The 17565-nt window shown below is 38.9% G+C and overlaps 3 protein-coding genes, 33 non-coding genes and 3 pseudogenes across 39 annotated transcripts; 26 read left to right on the top strand and 13 right to left on the bottom strand.

The window, feature by feature from the left end:
- The first annotated feature begins 395 nt into the window (after positions 1-395).
- Positions 396-1731, top strand: SJAG_05031 (CTNS domain-containing protein). Its single transcript, XM_002176063.2, has one exon. It carries the CDS (start codon positions 678-680, stop codon positions 1584-1586), a length of 909 nt encoding a protein of 302 aa, XP_002176099.1. The 5' UTR covers positions 396-677; the 3' UTR covers positions 1587-1731.
- Positions 1732-1880: 149 nt separating this feature from the next.
- SJAG_05032 (SUMO E1-like activator enzyme Rad31) lies at positions 1881-3135 on the top strand. The gene is made up of 5 exons (XM_002176064.2): positions 1881-1984; positions 2021-2449; positions 2508-2653; positions 2707-2806; positions 2848-3135. The coding sequence occupies exons 1-5, from the start codon at positions 1917-1919 to the stop codon at positions 3014-3016; spliced, it is 912 nt and encodes a 303-aa protein (XP_002176100.1). The 5' UTR covers positions 1881-1916; the 3' UTR covers positions 3017-3135.
- A 1079-nt stretch (positions 3136-4214) lies between these two features.
- On the top strand, positions 4215-5000 carry SJAG_05033 (short chain dehydrogenase; the record flags this gene model as incomplete). The annotated part of the gene is made up of 1 exon (XM_002176065.2): positions 4215-5000. The coding sequence occupies one exon, from the start codon at positions 4215-4217 to the stop codon at positions 4998-5000; it is 786 nt and encodes a 261-aa protein (XP_002176101.2).
- A 1513-nt stretch (positions 5001-6513) lies between these two features.
- Positions 6514-6595, top strand: SJAG_16147. The gene has a single exon. It is a non-coding gene; the product is annotated as a tRNA-Val (tRNA).
- Positions 6596-6796: 201 nt separating this feature from the next.
- SJAG_16146 lies at positions 6797-6874 on the bottom strand. The gene has a single exon. It is a non-coding gene; the product is annotated as a tRNA-Ser (tRNA).
- Positions 6875-6938: 64 nt separating this feature from the next.
- Positions 6939-7009, bottom strand: SJAG_16145. The gene has a single exon. It is a non-coding gene; the product is annotated as a tRNA-Asp (tRNA).
- Positions 7010-7185: 176 nt separating this feature from the next.
- SJAG_16144 lies at positions 7186-7257 on the bottom strand. The gene has a single exon. It is a non-coding gene; the product is annotated as a tRNA-Thr (tRNA).
- Positions 7258-7467: 210 nt separating this feature from the next.
- SJAG_16143 lies at positions 7468-7553 on the top strand. Its single transcript has one exon. It is a non-coding gene; the product is annotated as a tRNA-Met (tRNA).
- Positions 7554-7576: 23 nt separating this feature from the next.
- Positions 7577-7649, top strand: SJAG_16142. The gene has a single exon. It is a non-coding gene; the product is annotated as a tRNA-Asn (tRNA).
- A 171-nt stretch (positions 7650-7820) lies between these two features.
- SJAG_16141 lies at positions 7821-7926 on the top strand (annotated as a pseudogene). Its single transcript has one exon. The product of its transcript is annotated as a tRNA-OTHER (tRNA).
- Positions 7927-7999: 73 nt separating this feature from the next.
- On the top strand, positions 8000-8070 carry SJAG_16140. The gene has a single exon. It is a non-coding gene; the product is annotated as a tRNA-Glu (tRNA).
- A 209-nt stretch (positions 8071-8279) lies between these two features.
- SJAG_16139 lies at positions 8280-8391 on the bottom strand. Its single transcript, XR_845617.1, has one exon. It is a non-coding gene; the product is annotated as a 5S ribosomal RNA (ribosomal RNA).
- A 116-nt stretch (positions 8392-8507) lies between these two features.
- Positions 8508-8603, bottom strand: SJAG_16138. The gene has a single exon (XR_845616.1). It is a non-coding gene; the product is annotated as a 5S ribosomal RNA (ribosomal RNA).
- Positions 8604-8758: 155 nt separating this feature from the next.
- Positions 8759-8871, bottom strand: SJAG_16137. Its single transcript, XR_845615.1, has one exon. It is a non-coding gene; the product is annotated as a 5S ribosomal RNA (ribosomal RNA).
- A 156-nt stretch (positions 8872-9027) lies between these two features.
- SJAG_16136 lies at positions 9028-9121 on the top strand. The gene has a single exon. It is a non-coding gene; the product is annotated as a tRNA-Ser (tRNA).
- A 135-nt stretch (positions 9122-9256) lies between these two features.
- Positions 9257-9341, bottom strand: SJAG_16135. The gene has a single exon. It is a non-coding gene; the product is annotated as a tRNA-Ile (tRNA).
- Positions 9342-9601: 260 nt separating this feature from the next.
- On the top strand, positions 9602-9670 carry SJAG_16134. The gene has a single exon. It is a non-coding gene; the product is annotated as a tRNA-Gly (tRNA).
- A 63-nt stretch (positions 9671-9733) lies between these two features.
- Positions 9734-9817, bottom strand: SJAG_16133. Its single transcript has one exon. It is a non-coding gene; the product is annotated as a tRNA-Lys (tRNA).
- Positions 9818-10067: 250 nt separating this feature from the next.
- On the top strand, positions 10068-10148 carry SJAG_16132. The gene has a single exon. It is a non-coding gene; the product is annotated as a tRNA-Arg (tRNA).
- A 112-nt stretch (positions 10149-10260) lies between these two features.
- SJAG_16131 lies at positions 10261-10332 on the top strand. The gene has a single exon. It is a non-coding gene; the product is annotated as a tRNA-Phe (tRNA).
- A 67-nt stretch (positions 10333-10399) lies between these two features.
- SJAG_16130 lies at positions 10400-10470 on the top strand. The gene has a single exon. It is a non-coding gene; the product is annotated as a tRNA-Glu (tRNA).
- A 368-nt stretch (positions 10471-10838) lies between these two features.
- SJAG_16129 lies at positions 10839-10940 on the top strand. The gene has a single exon. It is a non-coding gene; the product is annotated as a tRNA-Leu (tRNA).
- A 63-nt stretch (positions 10941-11003) lies between these two features.
- Positions 11004-11092, top strand: SJAG_16128. The gene has a single exon. It is a non-coding gene; the product is annotated as a tRNA-Tyr (tRNA).
- A 1400-nt stretch (positions 11093-12492) lies between these two features.
- On the top strand, positions 12493-12575 carry SJAG_16127. Its single transcript has one exon. It is a non-coding gene; the product is annotated as a tRNA-Val (tRNA).
- Positions 12576-12799: 224 nt separating this feature from the next.
- SJAG_16126 lies at positions 12800-12880 on the bottom strand (annotated as a pseudogene). Its single transcript has one exon. The product of its transcript is annotated as a tRNA-OTHER (tRNA).
- A 308-nt stretch (positions 12881-13188) lies between these two features.
- Positions 13189-13260, bottom strand: SJAG_16125. The gene has a single exon. It is a non-coding gene; the product is annotated as a tRNA-Thr (tRNA).
- A 207-nt stretch (positions 13261-13467) lies between these two features.
- SJAG_16124 lies at positions 13468-13554 on the top strand. The gene has a single exon. It is a non-coding gene; the product is annotated as a tRNA-Met (tRNA).
- Positions 13555-13576: 22 nt separating this feature from the next.
- SJAG_16123 lies at positions 13577-13649 on the top strand. Its single transcript has one exon. It is a non-coding gene; the product is annotated as a tRNA-Asn (tRNA).
- Positions 13650-13824: 175 nt separating this feature from the next.
- On the top strand, positions 13825-13931 carry SJAG_16122. The gene has a single exon. It is a non-coding gene; the product is annotated as a tRNA-Leu (tRNA).
- Positions 13932-14007: 76 nt separating this feature from the next.
- On the top strand, positions 14008-14073 carry SJAG_16121. The gene has a single exon. It is a non-coding gene; the product is annotated as a tRNA-Glu (tRNA).
- Positions 14074-14260: 187 nt separating this feature from the next.
- On the bottom strand, positions 14261-14375 carry SJAG_16120. Its single transcript, XR_845614.1, has one exon. It is a non-coding gene; the product is annotated as a 5S ribosomal RNA (ribosomal RNA).
- A 149-nt stretch (positions 14376-14524) lies between these two features.
- Positions 14525-14620, top strand: SJAG_16119. Its single transcript has one exon. It is a non-coding gene; the product is annotated as a tRNA-Gln (tRNA).
- A 139-nt stretch (positions 14621-14759) lies between these two features.
- SJAG_16118 lies at positions 14760-14845 on the bottom strand. Its single transcript has one exon. It is a non-coding gene; the product is annotated as a tRNA-Ile (tRNA).
- A 263-nt stretch (positions 14846-15108) lies between these two features.
- SJAG_16117 lies at positions 15109-15178 on the top strand. The gene has a single exon. It is a non-coding gene; the product is annotated as a tRNA-Gly (tRNA).
- A 65-nt stretch (positions 15179-15243) lies between these two features.
- SJAG_16116 lies at positions 15244-15327 on the bottom strand. Its single transcript has one exon. It is a non-coding gene; the product is annotated as a tRNA-Lys (tRNA).
- Positions 15328-15582: 255 nt separating this feature from the next.
- Positions 15583-15663, top strand: SJAG_16115. Its single transcript has one exon. It is a non-coding gene; the product is annotated as a tRNA-Arg (tRNA).
- Positions 15664-15786: 123 nt separating this feature from the next.
- On the top strand, positions 15787-15858 carry SJAG_16114. The gene has a single exon. It is a non-coding gene; the product is annotated as a tRNA-Phe (tRNA).
- A 67-nt stretch (positions 15859-15925) lies between these two features.
- Positions 15926-15994, top strand: SJAG_16113 (annotated as a pseudogene). Its single transcript has one exon. The product of its transcript is annotated as a tRNA-OTHER (tRNA).
- A 531-nt stretch (positions 15995-16525) lies between these two features.
- Positions 16526-16612, top strand: SJAG_16112. Its single transcript has one exon. It is a non-coding gene; the product is annotated as a tRNA-Tyr (tRNA).
- The last annotated feature ends 953 nt before the right edge of the window (positions 16613-17565 follow it).

Genomic DNA, 17565 nt, shown 5'->3' with positions numbered 1-17565 from the left:
AACTTCAGCTTGCAAAACGACATACTGAAGTCAAATAATGCGCTATTAATGTGACCAGTTTATTTAGAAACCGCCGCACGTAGACAGAGCAAAAATGCGCTTTCGTTCATTCAGTCGGAGCAGGAGCCCGTTTTCTTTTTTATGAACGACAACAGTAACCTCTACGCAGTTTGAAACGTGTACAATAGTCTATACTTATTAGCTTCTGCATGCCATCGAAAGATATAAATTCCTTCAAACAAAGCTTGATAAATCATAATCGACAAAGGTGGCTTGCTAAATAGTGACAATTATAAGATGAAAATACACAGAATATAGGTATTTGAAAGACACTTTGCTCCTTAGATAATACACATACTTGTCTAACATTTATCTTTTAAGCCTCAGTAGATGTGTTTACTATAGATTAAGTGATCATTGACGTAGCACGCAGCTAAACCTCCCTATAACAAATATCGTAAAACGACGTACGAAAAACACTTTTTTGTACGAGATTATACTGGAAAAGGAGGACAATATTGGTTTTCCTACTACACTCACGAATTGTTGCGAAATTGTTTAAGGAACGACTAGTAAAGGAGTATCTTATTCTATTTGTAAGAGCAAAGTATTTGACTTTGGAAACAATTCGATACGGGTCTGATTAAACACACACAGTTAAAATACTAGTGGGGGCTATGTTTTCAGAGAATGGACAATTCTCAGTGTTTGAAGAGGAACCATTTTGTCCTTCCTCTTCTTTCACTAGTTTTATATCCGCGTGCGCATTAATCATTGGAATGTTTTATTCATATATGTTACAGGTATCTCGGATAATTCGTCTTGGTTCATCTCGTGGCCTTAGTTTTACCTACTTGACTTTAGGTTTTCTAGGAGTCGTGCATACGCTAGACAACATTGTGACTTTAGAGGTCGGACCATTGCGCTACTGTTGCACGCATGAATACGATCATTTTCAATGTATAGCTAATTCTGTTGGTATCATACAAGTTGCCGTTCAGGTATTTTCAATTTCTTGTATTGTCTTCTCGTATTGGATGTTCCTCCCTCGTCCCATTCACTTTGTTTCTGCCGCCACTGAAGATGGGTTTCCAGTTGCACAACCTCTCTCTATAACAAAAAGCAAGCTGTGGCGCCAAGTAACATTTGTACTCGTGCTAAACGTTATTTGGGCCTTATCCAGTTTTCTCGTATCGTTGACTGTTCTTCGTGGAAATATCGCATGGGCCAGTGTTTTGGGAACTACTGCATCATTATTCGCTGTTATTCAGTATGTTCCGCAGATCGTCCAAGTTTTTATACAGAAATCTCATGGGGCTCTTAGTATACCGATGATGTTAGTTCAAACACCTGGAGGTTTCTTAATTACGTACATTATTTCTCAACTTCCAGGGACGAATTGGTCTTCTTACATAATGTACCTTATAAGCGCGTCTTTACAGGGAACCTTATTAATGCTTTGTCTTTACTACGTGAGACAAGAAAGACACTTCGGTTATTCTCAACTTAATCAAGATGCTATAGAAGCTGAAACGGAACGTGAGGCGGTGGAGACACTCGAGGCAGAAACTCGAACTGCATCCTAGCTCTCAATTGGCTTTTATTCATGCCCGTGAAGTCTCATTTATCGCTTTCTCTGTTGAATAAGTTATAACTTCTCGTATCACTTTTATAGCACATTCGTCCATGAAACACTTTTTAATACAATTTTTGTTCCGAAGCAGTATAAGATTACATTGGTTCAAGTAGATGACTGGCTTGCTCTTTTGTAGTAGAACTCGTAGAACGGACCTGCTGAATAGAATAGCAACATAGGAAGGGTAGTGCACGAATAGCAGTGCAACTGAGGAAGTAAACCAACAAATCTTAAATTGAGAGTAACGAATAGAAACTGCAAACACTTAACAGAAAGAAGCATGGAGGCAGACGAGGTTGCTTTATATGATAGACAGATTCGGCTATGGGGGTTTAGTGCTCAGGAAGCGTAAGTCAAATTCATGATTATCTCCTAACAGAATAGTATTAAACGTGCTCGGGTGTTGCTACTGACAGTGAGTCCATTAGCAAATGAAATTGCAAAAAATATAGTTCTCGCTGGAGTCGGAGAACTTTGTTTTCAAGATGAAAACTTAGTGACGGATGAAGATGTTGCTACACAATTTCTGTTAGATAAATCCGATATCGGATGCGGTAGGGCCCATGCCGCTGCCAAAAAAATTGCATCTTACAATCCACTTGTAAAAGTTACTGTTAACGAAAAAAGTGCATCTACTCTTTCCCAAGATGAATTGGCCGAATACAGTGTAATTATCGCTACCCAATTACCGTTACAAACGGTGTTAACTGTGAATGACATGTCACATAAAGCTGCAGTACCATTCTACTTTGTCTCAGTCTTTGGAATGTATGGTTTCGCATTTACCGACTTGAGAAAACACACATTTATCATGTACGCGATTTGTCATACTTGCAATATTTCCGTACACTGCTAACAAAACAAAACATAGAGAACGCACTCAAGAAAATAAGAAAGTACAAGAAGAAAAGTCTGTAAGACAAAAACCACTTTCGGAGGCAATCCTTTGCGTAATCGGTGACAAAATCTCCAAACGCAAGGCAGCACGAATAAGTCCTTGTCTTCCTGCTTTGCTGGGTACGCCTTCTTCCATTGACCAACTATATAATCTACTACTAACGTTACCTTAGCCAAACTAAAAAGCCCATGTGCTGGTACAGAGGCCATCGTTAACGAAGCTATTCGCCTGCACTTAGAACCGGACAAACTCTTTCCCAATACATTCTTCGAGTATGTCTCAATCATATTCTACTAAAAACTAACAGAAGCAGGAGGTTTATGCGGAATTGTGAATTTGAATGGGCGCCCATAGCTTCTGTTGTTGGCGGAATCATATCCCAAGATGCTCTTAATGTTCTCGGAAATCGTGAATATCCAATGGATAACATTTGGATATATGATGGAGAAACGGGTTCTGGCCCTATATATAAATTTGATTAATATTGATTTTACGATTTCTCATTTTTGAAATAACACGTTGCAAACAATATGCTTCCACTGCGTACGGGTGCGTTATTTGTCAAATTTCATATCCTTTATAGCGAGTATAATAGCGAGTATAATCGCGAATTACGCTCGTTTCGATTAAGCAGTCACAAAATTGCATATAAACACAACCTCTCACACACTTCGCACCGTGTCTAGTGTGCAGGCCTAAAAGTGGTTTAGGAAGTCGCCTGGATTTCGCTAGTTGTAAGTCTGCGTTCCTTTGATGACGAGGTGCATTAGATGATGACAGAACGACAAACATTCCAGAGTCCATCCGTGCGGAATTTGTTCGTATTTTTAAGTTTCAGCCTTGTCTGATTTTGCCAGTCGCATCTCGCTCATTCTTTCTTTTTTTCAATCGCTAACAATTCTAGGTAGTTATGTACGTTTGAATGCTGTGTCTTAATAGGTATGTCTCTCACAGGGTCTGGGATGATGATTTTGAGACGTAACGGGCGGACTTATAATGACCTACATACTCCAACTGTACACTGGGGATGGTTTTTAGTTGCTGATTTCGAGTCTTGCTGACCAGTGCCTTTTCACCGGCCGTCGAAAATATTCTAACATTGCAGTTACGTCTTTTTCTTTTGTTGAAGTTGGAGTGCGGGAGTGTTATTTTTCGTTGTGTCCATCGATGATGATAATATTTTTCAAATTGTATTCACACTGTCTGAAGTACTGAAGAAATATCTATTCTGAGCTGCTCACACGTCTGGTGGTGTCTATGTCATAGATTTCATGAATAATAGTCTTAACAAACGTGGTTATAGTTTCGTTCGGACACTGTGTATTGACTCAATGTGGTGTGTTGTATCGGTCGACGTGTGTGGTTTCATTTAATAAATGGCGGTGCGTGTTATGGTTTCGAGAAGGCGGCTGTTCGTAGGAGGATTAGTGGAGGCACTTTTGCTTGCTAAAATGAGTTATCGGGAAGGCGCAAGGAATAGTTTTTTTGACTATGCGGTTTATTGCCGGTAGTCGATCGGATATTGATATACCGGCTTACGTAAGCTTGTACTAGCAGTTGAAATTTGATTTATGTTCGACAACAAACGCACCACCTCTTCTTGCAATAAAAAGGAACTTCGCAGGAGACAGTACAAAAAATACCCAACTTGCTTTCCTCAGTAAATTTCATTCAGTAAAAATGCCCGCCATCCCAAATAATATTGAGGCTACCAGTGTCATGGACTTATTCAGTCTAAAAGGAAAGATAACTCTGGTTTTGGGCGGTAGTCGTGGTATCGGTGCTGCTGTTGTCCGTGCGTTTGCTGAAGCGGGAGCCACCGTGTACTTTACATACAAATCGAGCAACAACTGCAAGAAGATGGCGAAGGATCTAGCTGAAAAATATGATGTCCCTGTTTTTGCAGTTCATTGTGATGCTACCGATGAAAAAAGCATACAAGACGTTATTAGTAACATAGCGATGTCGGGAAATCTGGATGTTGTTGTATCTAATGCAGGTATCTGCATATCTAAATCTGGCATTGACATGACGACTGAAGAGTTTAACCGAACTTTTGCCTTGAATGTTAATGGTGTATTTCTCGCTGCAAGGGCTGCGGGCAAAGTCTTTAAGCGTCAGGGTTTCGGCAGCTTCATTGCTACTGCTTCCATGTCTGGAAGCATTGTTAACGTACCTCAGAAACAATGTGCGTATAATGCGTCTAAAGCTGCTGTCATCCAACTATGCAAATCTTTGGCGATCGAATGGGCTGATTTTGCTCGTGTGAATACAGTTTCCCCCGGCTATATTATAACGGATATGTCAGAGAGCAGCTTAAGAGAGGAGTGGATAAGAACATCTCCTTTCAAACGTATGGCTAAACCAGACGAATTGAAGGGCGCGTACGTATATCTAGCCAGCGACGCATCCAGCTTTACTTCAGGTTCGGATTTACTTGTTGATGGAGCTTACTCATGCCTGTAATGAGACTTGGCTCGAATGTTGATACCCTTTTTCACTATTAATATTTAATTTCTCGCTATCACACCCGGCTGTAACTGCTTTCTATTGCTACCGGTTGGTCGCTAGTTCGATTCTGGCTCAGGAGACTTTTTTTGGCCTGTATCGTTAGCTAGGCTGACTAAAGGAGGCTAAGGGGTAAAACATGGGTAACCAGTGTGTCGTTTTAAGATTAAGCACTCAAAATAGAAGTGCACGTGTGTATTAAGCGAAAAATAGCCAATCATAGCAATAGAAAGGGTGTGTCAGTTACCTAGATGAAGGCAATTTAATAGTGAATCATATTATTGTACATACTGTCCTACGTTACTACATAATATCAAGACCGTTCAAGGAAAACTAGCGTTGCAAGAAATCGAAAAGGCTCAACTCTCCTTCTTTATGCAATGGCTACTTTCCATTCTTTAGTGCAGTTTTATCCGCTTTTTGTTTTATTTTTCTCAAATTTGCTTACATGTTCTGATGGTATATGAGAAGTAAACAACATAAGAGAATCAATAAAGAAAAAGAAACGGTACTACAAAGAAGCAAAAAAGAAAAACACACACACAAAAAAAATTAGGAGGAAGAAAACAAGCACAATATCATAACTAACTCTAATGCAATTTCGGCATATCTATCAAACAGCGGAAAAAACCGTAGTAAGTTTAACGAACGCGTGAACACCATGTAATTGATAATAGTGCGATAGAGGAAAATACTTAGCAGTGATTGGTGCTTAGATAACGGCGTCTTGGAAATGCATCATGCCACGCTTAACTAGCTTACACGGAACGAGCATGTTAAATCGGGGGCTGGTTGGTAACTATATTGTTGAGTTCTCTCTTCAAATCACGTGCCTAAGCTTAAAACATTAATGTGAAACAATATTTCCAAGGATTTTATTACGGCGAAATCTACCGTGATCAGGCTAATATACAGCGAACACGCTGCTTGCCCTAGTGTCATTAATAAATTAATTATAAATCGTAGGTTGTCGAGTTATTTTTGTTTTAATTTGTTAAATCTATAGAGTCTAAGAACATGAGTACAGCCATATTATTTGCTTCAAATAATGCAGAAAACAAAGTCATCTGTGAAAATACTAAAAACCAAGCCGTATAAATAAACAGGGATAGAGAAGTAATTTGTAAGCTAAACATAACTTTGAGCAAAATCTAAGAAATAATTTGAAATAAGTAAGTAATATTTCCCCTTAGGGTGTAAAGGGCATGTGGTGTAGATGGTTATCACGCTTCCTTAGCATTTCGCTTGAATTGGAAGAGGTCCCAGATTCGAGTTCTGGCTTGTCCACTTTTTACAAATCCCATATCTATGTATATATATATTCTAGTTCTTGCCCACTGGTTATATCAATTCACCAATTGCCTATCCACACCTAATGAACCATATTTATCTTTGTTACTCCTCAAAAAAATGCATCAAGACTATGCAAAATATGTTACAGTGATCAATGAACAATAGTCGCCAAGCAACTGGTTGTGTGGTTTAGATGGTTATAATTCTGCTTAACATCAACGTGTTCGCAGACGGTCCCAGGTTCAGTCCTGGCACAATCAACTTTTTCCTTTTGAGTCTGCTGTTGGCTACGTTAAGCTATCGAACTCTGCTCATGATGAAGAATAATTGACTTCTCACACACTGAGTAGTATTTAAAATTTTTCTTGTAGCCACAGCAACTTACACATAAAAAGACAACCAAATTATTGATAATCCCAGCTTACAAGCGTTCCCAAGCAGCAACAGTAAGTCGAAAAAAACGACACCAGCAGCAGGATTTGAACCTGCGCGCGGAAACAGATTTCTAGTCTGTCCTTTAACCACTCAGGCATAGTGCCTTAATTGCAGCCTCGGTGTTTAACGATATATAAAGTCAAGCATACAAACATCAAACATAAAACTTCTCTCCTCCGGGATTCGAACCCGGGCTGCCAGCGTGACAGGCTGGTGTATACCCCTATACTAAAGGAGATTTGCTGTAACCTTAGCGTTTTACAAATATATAAAGGCAGTTTTATGTCATTGTTGGAATAAGCTATGTTATTACACCCACACAGTTGACACTGGAGGTTGTTCTTGGTTCTGTAATTGAGATTTGGGATTATCGAAATACCCACACGTTGTTGTCAGTAGTAAGATTGTTAAAACTTGCTCCAACAGTGACTCGAACACTGGGCCTCTTGCTTACTAGGCAAGCGCTCTACCACTGAGCTATAAGAGCTACACCAGCACCTGCGTATATGTAAATATTATCACATTCTTTAACTGTATAAAAACACGCAAGACGTTCATTAATGAAATTCAAGCTTTTACTTATGTGATGAAAGTCACTAAGCTCATTATTATTGACGGGAGCAAGTAAGGGCATACTATTATAGTCACACATATGTTATTAAGCATATATTGCTTGCGTCTCCAAGACGAGAAAGGTGCTTCTGTAGCTCAGTTGTGGTAGCATCCCTCTCATACCGTGCTGTGTGACAGGGGAAGTCGTGAGTTCGAGCCTCACCAGGAGCAAATGCGAACTATCTCGCAAATAGGGTCGGTAGCATAGTTGGTTATTGCGCACGACTGTTAATCGTGAGGTCGAGGGTTCGAGTCCCTCCCTGACCGGGTCTTTTAACATTGTGTTCGCCAATGCACATATATGGTATTCTAATCGACTGGTTAATATGGCATCTCTCCCAAATCAGCAACCGGTAATTACACCTTTTCAAGCTTGCATCATTTACCTAAGTTGCTGAGTATAATATATTATGTCATGTAGTCCAACGAACTTAATAAGGCCAGTTGGCCGAGCGGTCTATGCGCAGCACTCAAGCTATCCTTGGACTTGTCCAACAAGTCTTGCTGTATCGTAAGATGCAGGGTTCGAATCCCTCACTGGTCATTATAAGTTTTACAATTTACAATTACATAGTGCATACTTCTTAAAGTCCTAAATACTAGGGTGATATGGATAATCCGTCATGGTCCAGTGGCTAGGATTCATCGCTCTCACCGATGCGCGGGGGTTCGATTCCCCCTGACGGAGACACTACTTTAATTTTAGCTTATTCATTGTAAGTTGATTCTTGCGTCTTTATTGACTATTCAGTAGTAATAAGAAAGATACGGGAAACAAATGAGCATAAATCTATAAGTGATATATTCATTGAAAAAAGATAAAGGAAAAACAAGATAATAATGAACAAGCAGCATCACTAGACACTAGACAAGATAGATTAGAGAGGAAAAATGAGCAAAAGTGAAAAAACCTATTCCCGCGTTGTCTCCAACCGCAGTACTAACGAGCCCTCAGACGCTTAACTGCAGTGATCGGACGGGAACTGGTGTTTCGCCTAGGTATCTTTTTTCAGCAACACCCAAAAAACAGTAACGCTTGGTTTTGTACAGTACTTAATTAGAGCAGCATCACTAGACAAGATAGCAGTGAAGGTAAAACGGGAATGACAATAAGTTAAGTAAGAATAACAAGCATAAAATGCAACCGCAGTACTAACGAGCCCTCAGACGCTTAACTGCAGTGATCGGACGGGAACTGGTGTTTCGCCTAGGTATGGCCGTAGATGTCTTCTTAGTTTGCCAAAAATTATATAGTATATGAAATAAGACAGAATCACTATAGGAACTTAAAACAAAAAAGAAATTTTTCTACGCACTTGCTTAGGTAAAAAAGTTAAAACGAGAAGAGCGGATAATGAAGTAAAACCAAAAGAAAAAACCTACAGCACCCCGGATTCCCGCGTTGTCTCCAACCGCAGTACTAACGAGCCCTCAGACGCTTAACTGCAGTGATCGGACGGGAACTGGTGTTTCGCCTAGGTATGGCCGTAGATGTCTGTTTCATATTATAAAAGTTATATAATTTATAAGACCGCACAGCTTTAATAAAAACTTAAAACAAAAAGAAAAACCTACAGCACTTCGAACAATTTATTGTTCACAATATCATTCTTATGAATGTATTTTGCTGATAACCTAGCCATAGCGTTGTATGGTGTAATGGTTAGCACGTAGGATTTGATTGCTCGCGCTGAGCAGGAAACTTTCCTGAGACCTGGGTTCGATTCCCAGTACGACCTGAACTATTGCCGCTATTTACTCTTATAGACTGGGATTTGGCGTATTTTTATCTTTAAACCAAAACGGCAAAGCTTAAGAGGAACACAACATCTTGAAATCATAAACACTGATATCATGACTGCAGCTATGCAAAATGGTCACAGCCGGGCTCGAACCGGCGACATTCGACTGACAGCTAAAGCTATTAGATCGACATGATAACCGATACATCATGCGACCACAAGTTAACACTTGCACTGAATAAATTCCTATAGCAGAAACTTTTGCCTACGCCATTCTTTTAATAGCCTGTCTTACTAATAAGACACATATTTATAAACTTCGACAGAAGGGGTACTCAACATGCTATAAAGCGACCAACTATTCTGTTTGCTGCAGCTCTTGGCGAATAGAAAGGGATTTGTATTTCAAATCTAACCGAAAGTCAAATACTAAATTTCAAGTATACTAGAAACAGTAGCTCCCTTATGTGCATAGAGGCTTTGGTGTTTAGTGGTATAATGATTCGTTGCCATCGAATCGACCCGGGTTCGATTCCCGGCAATTCAGTGACAGGTTATTCATCTTCTATGTAGAATTTATGGCCCTTAGACCAAAAAGGAGAAAAGTACCTCCCATGGCGAGACTCGAACTCGCAACCTTCTGATTGATCTGCGTAAGAGTCAGACGCTCTAAACCGATTGAGCCACACGGGACTTGCTTACTCACAGTAGACACATAAATCTCTATAAACTTATTCTGTTTATCTACTAAGTTATAAATACCTTAGAAAGCAAAGTTTAGCGAAATCAATAATCCCTTCATTTATAACGTACTTTCATTCGAAAAATAACATTATAACTTCTCATGCTTCAGTAAAGGTTTACAAACTGCGATTATCATAATTGATTCAAGTGAATAATAAAACACTCTTTATAATATGCATCATAAGTCTGGTGATAATGAGGTCTCGTGGCCAATGGTTAAGGCGCTTGACTACGGTTACGTGCAATCAAGAGATTCCAGGTTCGACTCCTGGCGGGATCGTTTTGATTGTTTAATAGCACAGTGTTGAAGTAATTAATATGTATCATGAAAAGAGTATCGTATTTTTTAAATCATAATTATAACTTCTAGTTAAAGTATTTTATTAACCTTGGTCGCAATGGTGTAGTTGGAGCATGACAGACTGAAGATCTGTTGGTCACCGGTTCGATCCCGGTTTGTGACACTTTTACATAAAATTAGTGCAATAATAGCTGATCAAGTTACTATTGTACACATGAAGACTAGGTGCATCCGTTGTGGTCCAACGGCTAGGATCCGTCGCTTTCACCGACGTGTCGGGGTTCGACTCCCCGCAACGGAGTTACGTACAAACCTTTTTAACTTAATAAGCGCAGTCGTTTTTGACGAACAAGGCATGTTATGAGCAAGTAATTAGATTGACTTCCGTAAACTTACAAATACTGATTACTACCGGGGCTTAAGGAGAGCAAGTACGTTAACACCATGGTATTAAGAATGTATTGAGAACGAAGGTAGTGCCATCAAATCTTTACGAATGTTGTAATTATTCAGTAAGCATAAAGTGGCACTGAAACGAAAGCTTATCATAAATGTATGTGATCAATGGTAATTTTAGTGTGTCATATGTCATGCAACAGCAAAACCAGTTATTTTGGCATTCTCAATAACATCTATATGAAAGTCTAATATTGGATACACTATGCTATAAGGAAGGTGTCCGAGTGGTTATGGAGCTAGTTAAGGTTTGACCAACAAGGTTGTATCGTTCACTAGTGCGAAAGCTCGTGGGTTCGAGTCCCACCCTTTCAGTATTCGTTTTTATGAATTTATCTTCAAATATATAGACTTACTTTTCAGGTAAAGTCGAAGTAGCTCCTGATGGTGTAGTTGGCTATCACACCCGGCTGTAACTGCTTTCTATTGCTACCGGTTGGTCGCTAGTTCGATTCTGGCTCAGGAGACTTTTTTGGCCTGTATCAATGCTACGTTAGCTAGGCTGACTAAGGAGGCTAAGGGGTAAAACATGGGTAACCAGTGTGTCGTTTTAAGATTAAGCACTCAAATAGAAGTGCACGTGTGTATTAAGCGAAAATAGCCAATCATAGCAATAGAAAGGGTGTGTCAGTTACCTAGATGAAGGCAATTTAATAGTGAATCATATTATTGTACATACTGTCCTACGTTACTACATAATATCAAGACCGTTCAAGGAAAACTAGCGTTGCAAGAAAAGGACTCAACTCTCCTTCTTTATTATGCAATGGCTACTTTTCCATTTCTTTTTTTTATTCCGCTTTTTTTTTTTTGTTTTTATTTTTTCTCAAGAAAGTAAACAAGTTCTGATGGTATATGAGAAAGTAACAACATAAAAAAAAAATGTGTATTATTAATAAAGAAATGAATCAAGCAAAGAAAAAAAACAACAAAAAAAAAAAAAATTGGAGGAAGAAACAAGCACAATATCATAACTAACTCTAATGCAATTTCGGCATATCTATCAAACAGCGGAAAAACCGTAGTAAGTTTAACGAACGCGTGAACACCATGTAATTGATAATAGTGCGATAGAGGAAAATACTTAGCAGTGATTGGTGCTTAGATAACGGCGTCTTGGAAATGCATCATGCCACGCTTAACTAGCTTACACGGAACGAGCATGTTAAATCGGGGGCTGGTTGGTAACTATATTGTTGGAGTTCTCTCTTCAAATCACGTGCCTAAGCTTAAAACATTAATGTGAAACAATATTTCCAAGGATTTTATTACGGCGAAATCTACCGTGATCAGGCTAATATACAGCGAACACGCTGCTTGCCCCTAGTGTCATTAATAAAATTAAATTATAAATCGTAGGTTGTCGAGTTATTTTTTGTTTTTATTTTGTTAAATCTATAGAGTCTAAGAACATGAGTACAGCCATATTTATTTGCTTCAAATAATGCAGAAAAACAAAGTCATCTGTGAAAAATACTAAAAAACCAAGCCGTATAAATAAAACAGGGATAGAGAAGTAATTTGTAAGCTAAACATAACTTTTGAGCAAAATCTAAGAAATAATTTGAAAATAAGTAAGTAATACTTTCCCCTTAGGGTGTAAAGGGCATGTGGTGTAGATGGTTATCACGCTTCCTTAGCATTTCGCTTGAATTGGAAGAGGTCCCAGTTCTGGCTTGTCCACTTTTTTTTACAAATCCCATATCTATGGTATATATATATTCTAGTTCTTGCCACTGGTTATATCAATTCACCAATTGCCTATCCACACCTAATGAACCATATTTATCTTTGTTACTCCTCAAAAATGCATCAAGACTATGCAAATAATGTTACAGTGATCAATGACAATAGTCGCCAAGCAACTGGTTGTGTGGTTTAGATGGTTATAATTTCTGCTTAACATCAACGTGTTCGCAGAGGTCCCAGGTTCGAGTCCTGGCACAATCAACTTTTTCCTTTTTGAGTCTGCTGTTGGCTACGTTAAGCTATCGAACTACTGCTCATGATGAAGAATAATTGACTTCTCACAACACTGAGTAGTATTTAAAATTAATCAAATCAACTTCAGTTTAGTGCCAAAAGTCAACTTACACATAAAAGAGCAACCAAATTATTGATAATCACATCATGGTTACTTAAACTCACTAATATTACTAAATACTATAAAAAAACGACACCAGCAGGATTTGAACCTGCGCGCGGAGACCGCAACAGATTCTAGTCTGTCCCTTTAACCACTCAGGCATAGTGCCTTAACTGCAAGCCTCGGTTGTTTACGATATATAAAGTCAAGCATACAAACATCAAACAATAAAACTTCTCTCCCTCCGGGATCCGGGCTGCCAGCGTGACAGGCTGGTGTATACCCCTATACTAAAGGAGATTTGCTGTAACCTTAGCGTTTACTAAATATATAAAGGCAGTTTATGTCATTTGTTGGAATAAGCTATGTTATTACACCCACACAGTTGACACTGGAGGTTGTTCTTGGTTCTGTAATTGAGATTTGGGATTATCGAAATACCCACACGTTGTTGTCAGTAGTAAGATTGTTAAAACTTGCTCCAACAGTGACTCGAACACTGGGCCTCTTGCTTACTAGGCAAGCGCTCTACCACTGAGCTATAAGAGCTACACCAGCACCTGGCGTATATGTAATATTATCACATTCTTTAACTGTATAAAACACGCAAGACGTTCATTAATGAATTCAAGCTTTTACTATGTGATGAAAGTCACTAAGCTCATTATTATTGACGGGGAGCAAGTAAGGCATACTATTATAGTCACACATATGTTATTAAGCATATATTGCTTGCGTCTCCAAGACGAGAAAGGTGCTTCTGTAGCTCAGTTGTGGTAGCATCCCTCTCATACCGTGCTGTGTGACAGGGGAAGGTCGTGAGTTCGAGCCTCACCAGGAGCAAATGCGAACTATCTCGCAATAGGGTCGGGTAGCATAGTTGGTTATTGCGCACGACTGTTAATCGTGAGGTCGAGGGTTCGAGTCCTCCCTGACCGGGTCTTTTAACATTGTGTTCGCCAAATGCACATATATGGTATTCTAATCGACTGGTTAATATGGCATTCTCTCCCAAATCAGCAACCGGTAATTACACCTTTTCAAGCTTGCATCATTTAACCTAAGTTGCTGAGTATAATATATTATGTTCATGTAGTCCAACGAACTTAATAAGGCCAGTTGGCCGAGCGGTCTATGGCGCAGCACTCAAGCTATCCTTGGACTTGTCCAAACAGTCTTGCTGTATCGTAAGATGCGAGGGTTCAATCCCTCACTGGTCATTATAAGTTTTACAATTTACAATTACATAGTGCATACTTACTTAAAGTCCTAAATACTAGGTGGATATGGATAATCGTCATGGTCCAGTGGCTAGGATTCATCGCTCTCACCGATGCGGCGGGGTTCGATTCCACGGAGACACTTACTTTTAAACTGGTGTTTTCGCCTAGGTATTTCGCCTCTTTATTGACTATTCAGTAGTAATAAGAAAGATAACGGGAAACCGCACAGCTTTAATAAAAGAATTTCCTTATATGAGAAACGAGTTACATAAAGAAGGAAAACAAGATAATAAGGTGGCAGTGAATGGGGAAATAGATTAGAGAGGAAAATGAGCAGCAAAAGTGAAAAAACCTACAGCACCCCGGAGTACTAACGAAGCCCTCAGACGCTTAACTGCAGTGATCGGACGGGAACTGGTGTTTTCGCCTAGGTATGGCCGTAGATGTCTCTTTAGTTTTTAAAATCTTATTTATTCTATGATACATTTCAATCTCTTGTATCACCTGTGAACGTAATAAGGTTTTTCTACGCACTTGCTTAGGTAAAAAAGTTAATTCGGGAATGACAATAAGTAAGAATAACAAGCATAGGTTGTATGGTGTAATGGTTAGCACGTAGGATTTTGATTGCTCGCGCTGAGCAGGAAAACTTTCCTGAGACCTGGGTTCGATTCCCAGTACGACCTGAACTAATTGCCGCTATTTTACTCTTATAGACTGGGATTTGGCGTTATTTTATCTTTAACCAAAAACGGCAAAAGCTTAAGAGGAACACAAACATCTTGAAATCATAAACACTGATATCATGACTGCAGCTATGCAAAATGGTCACAGCCGGGCTCGAACCGGCGACATTCGACTGACAGCTAAAGCTATTAGATCGACATGATAACCGACTACATCATGCGACCACAAGTTACACTTGCACTGAATAAATTCCTATAGCAGAAACTTTTGCCTACGCCATTCTTTTAATAGCCTGTCTTACTAAATAAGACACATATTTATAAACTTCGACAGAAGGGGGTACTCAACATGCTATAAAGCGACCAACTATTCTGTTTGCTGCAGCTCTTGGCGGAATAGAAAGGGATTTGTATTTCAAATCTAACCGAAAGTCAAATACTAAATTTCAAGTATACTAGAAACAGTAGCTCCCTTATGTGCATAAGAGGCTTTGGTGGTTTAGTGGTATAATGATTCGTTGCCATCGAATCGACCGGGTTCGATTCCCGGCCAAAGCATGTTCTTTGTTTTCCTTACAAACTATGTAGAATTTATGGCCCTTAGACCAAAAAGGAGAAAAGTACCTCCATGGCGAGACTCGAACTCGCAACCTTCTGATTGATCTGCGTAAGAGTCAGACGCTCTAAACCGATTGAGCCACACGGGACTTGCTTACTCACAGTAGACACATAAATCTCTATAAACTTATTTCTGTTTATCTACTAAGTTATAAATACCTTAGAAAGCAAAGTTTAGCGAAAATCAATAATCCCTTCATTTATAACGTACTTTCATTACGAAAATAACATTATAACTTCTCATGCTTCAGTAAAGGTTTAACAAACTGCGATTATCATAATTGATTCAAGTGAAATAATAAAACACTCTTTATAATATGCATCATAAGTCTGGTGGATAATGAGGTCTCGTGGCCCAATGGTTAAGGCGCTTGACTACGGTTACGTGCAATCAAGAGATTCCAGGTTCGACTCCTGCGGGATCGTTTTTGATTGTTTTAATAGCACAGTGTTGAAGTAATTAATATGCTTTGGGGTAAAGCTCACGAGTATCGATTTTAAATCATAATTATAACTTCTAGTTAAAGTATTTTATTAACCTTGACTTGGTCGCAATGGTGTAGTTGGAGCATGACAGACTGAAGATCTGTTGGTCACCGGTTCGATCCCGGTTTGTGACACTTTTACATAAAAATTGCAATTATATCTACTGCTTATATAAATCTTAACACATGAGGATCTGATGCATCCGTTGTGGTCCAACGGCTAGGATCCGTCGCTTCACCGACGTGGTCGGGTTCGACTCCCGCAACGGAGTTACGTACAAACCTTTTTTAACTTAATAAGCGCAGTCGTTTTGTACGAACAAGGCATGTATTGAGCAAGTAATTAGATTGACTTTCCGTAAACTTACAATACTGATTACTACCGGGGCTTAAGGAGAGCAAGTACGTTAACACCATGGTATTTAAGAATGTATTGAGAACGAAGGTAGTGCCATACAAATCTTTACGAATGTTGTAATTATTCAGTAAGCATAAAGTGGCACTGAAACGAAGCTTTATCATAAATGTATGTGATCAATGGTAATTTTAGTGTGTCATATGTCATGCAACAGCAAAACCAGTTATTTTGGCATTCTCAATAACATCTATATGAAAGTCTAATATTGGATACACTATGCTATAGAAGGGTGTCCGAGTGGTTATGGAGCTAGTTAAGGTTTGTAAAGGTCGTATCGTTCACTAGTGCGAAAGCTCGTGGGTTCAGTCCCACCCCTTTCAGTATTCGTTTTATTGAATTTATCTTCAAATATATAGACTTACTTTTTCAGGTAAGTCGAAGTAGCTCCTGATGGTGTAGTTGGCTATCACACCGGCTGTAACTGCTTTCTATTGCTACCGGTTGTCGCTAGTTCGATTCTGGCTCAGGAGACTTTTTTGGCCTGTATCAATGCTACGTTAGCTAGGCTGACTAAGGAGGCTAAGGGGTAAAACATGGGTAACCAGTGTGCGTTTTTAAGATTAAGCACTCAAAATGAAGTGCACGTGTGTATTAAGCGAAAAATAGCCAATCATAGCAATAGAAAGGGTGTGTCAGTTACCTAGATGAAGGCAATTTAATAGTGAATCATATTATGTACATACTGTCCTACGTTACTACATAATATCAAGACCGTTCAGGAAAAACTAGCGTTGCAGAAATCGAAAAGGCTCAACTCTCCTTCTTATGCAATGGCTACTTTTCCATTTCTTTTTAGTGCAGTTTATCCGCTTTTTTTGTTTTATTTTTTCTCAAATTTGCTTACATGTTCTGATGGTATATGAGAAAGTAAACAACATAAGAGAATCAATATAAAAAAATGTGTATTAATAAAGAAATGAACGGTCTCAAGCAAAAGAAAAAAAACACACACAAAAAAAAAAAATTGAGGAAGAAAACAAGCACAATATCTAACTCTAATGCAATTTCGGCATATCTATCAAACAGCGGAAAAACCGTAGTAAGTTTAACGAACGCGTGAACACCATGTAATTGATAATAGTGCGATAGAGGAAAAATACTTAGCAGTGATTGGTGCTTAGATAACGGCGTCTTGGAAAATGCATCATGCCACGCTTAACTAGCTTACACGGAACGAGCATGTTAAATCGGGGGGCTGGTTGGTAACTATATTGTTGGAGTTCTCTCTTCAAATCACGTGCCTAAGCTTAAAAACATTAATGTGAAACAATATTTCCAAGGATTTTATTTACGGCGAAATCTACCGTGATCAGGCTAATATACAGCGAACACGCTGCTTGCCCCTAGTGTCATTAAATAAAATTAAATTATAAATCGTAGGTTGTCGAGTTTATTTTTTTTGTTTTTAATTTTGTTAAATCTAT

The sequence above is a fragment of the Schizosaccharomyces japonicus genome (genome assembly GCF_000149845.2).
Source record: "Schizosaccharomyces japonicus yFS275 unplaced genomic scaffold supercont5.2, whole genome shotgun sequence".
NCBI lineage: Eukaryota > Fungi > Ascomycota > Schizosaccharomycetes > Schizosaccharomycetales > Schizosaccharomycetaceae > Schizosaccharomyces > Schizosaccharomyces japonicus.
This window is presented reverse-complemented; position numbering and strand designations above follow the sequence as displayed.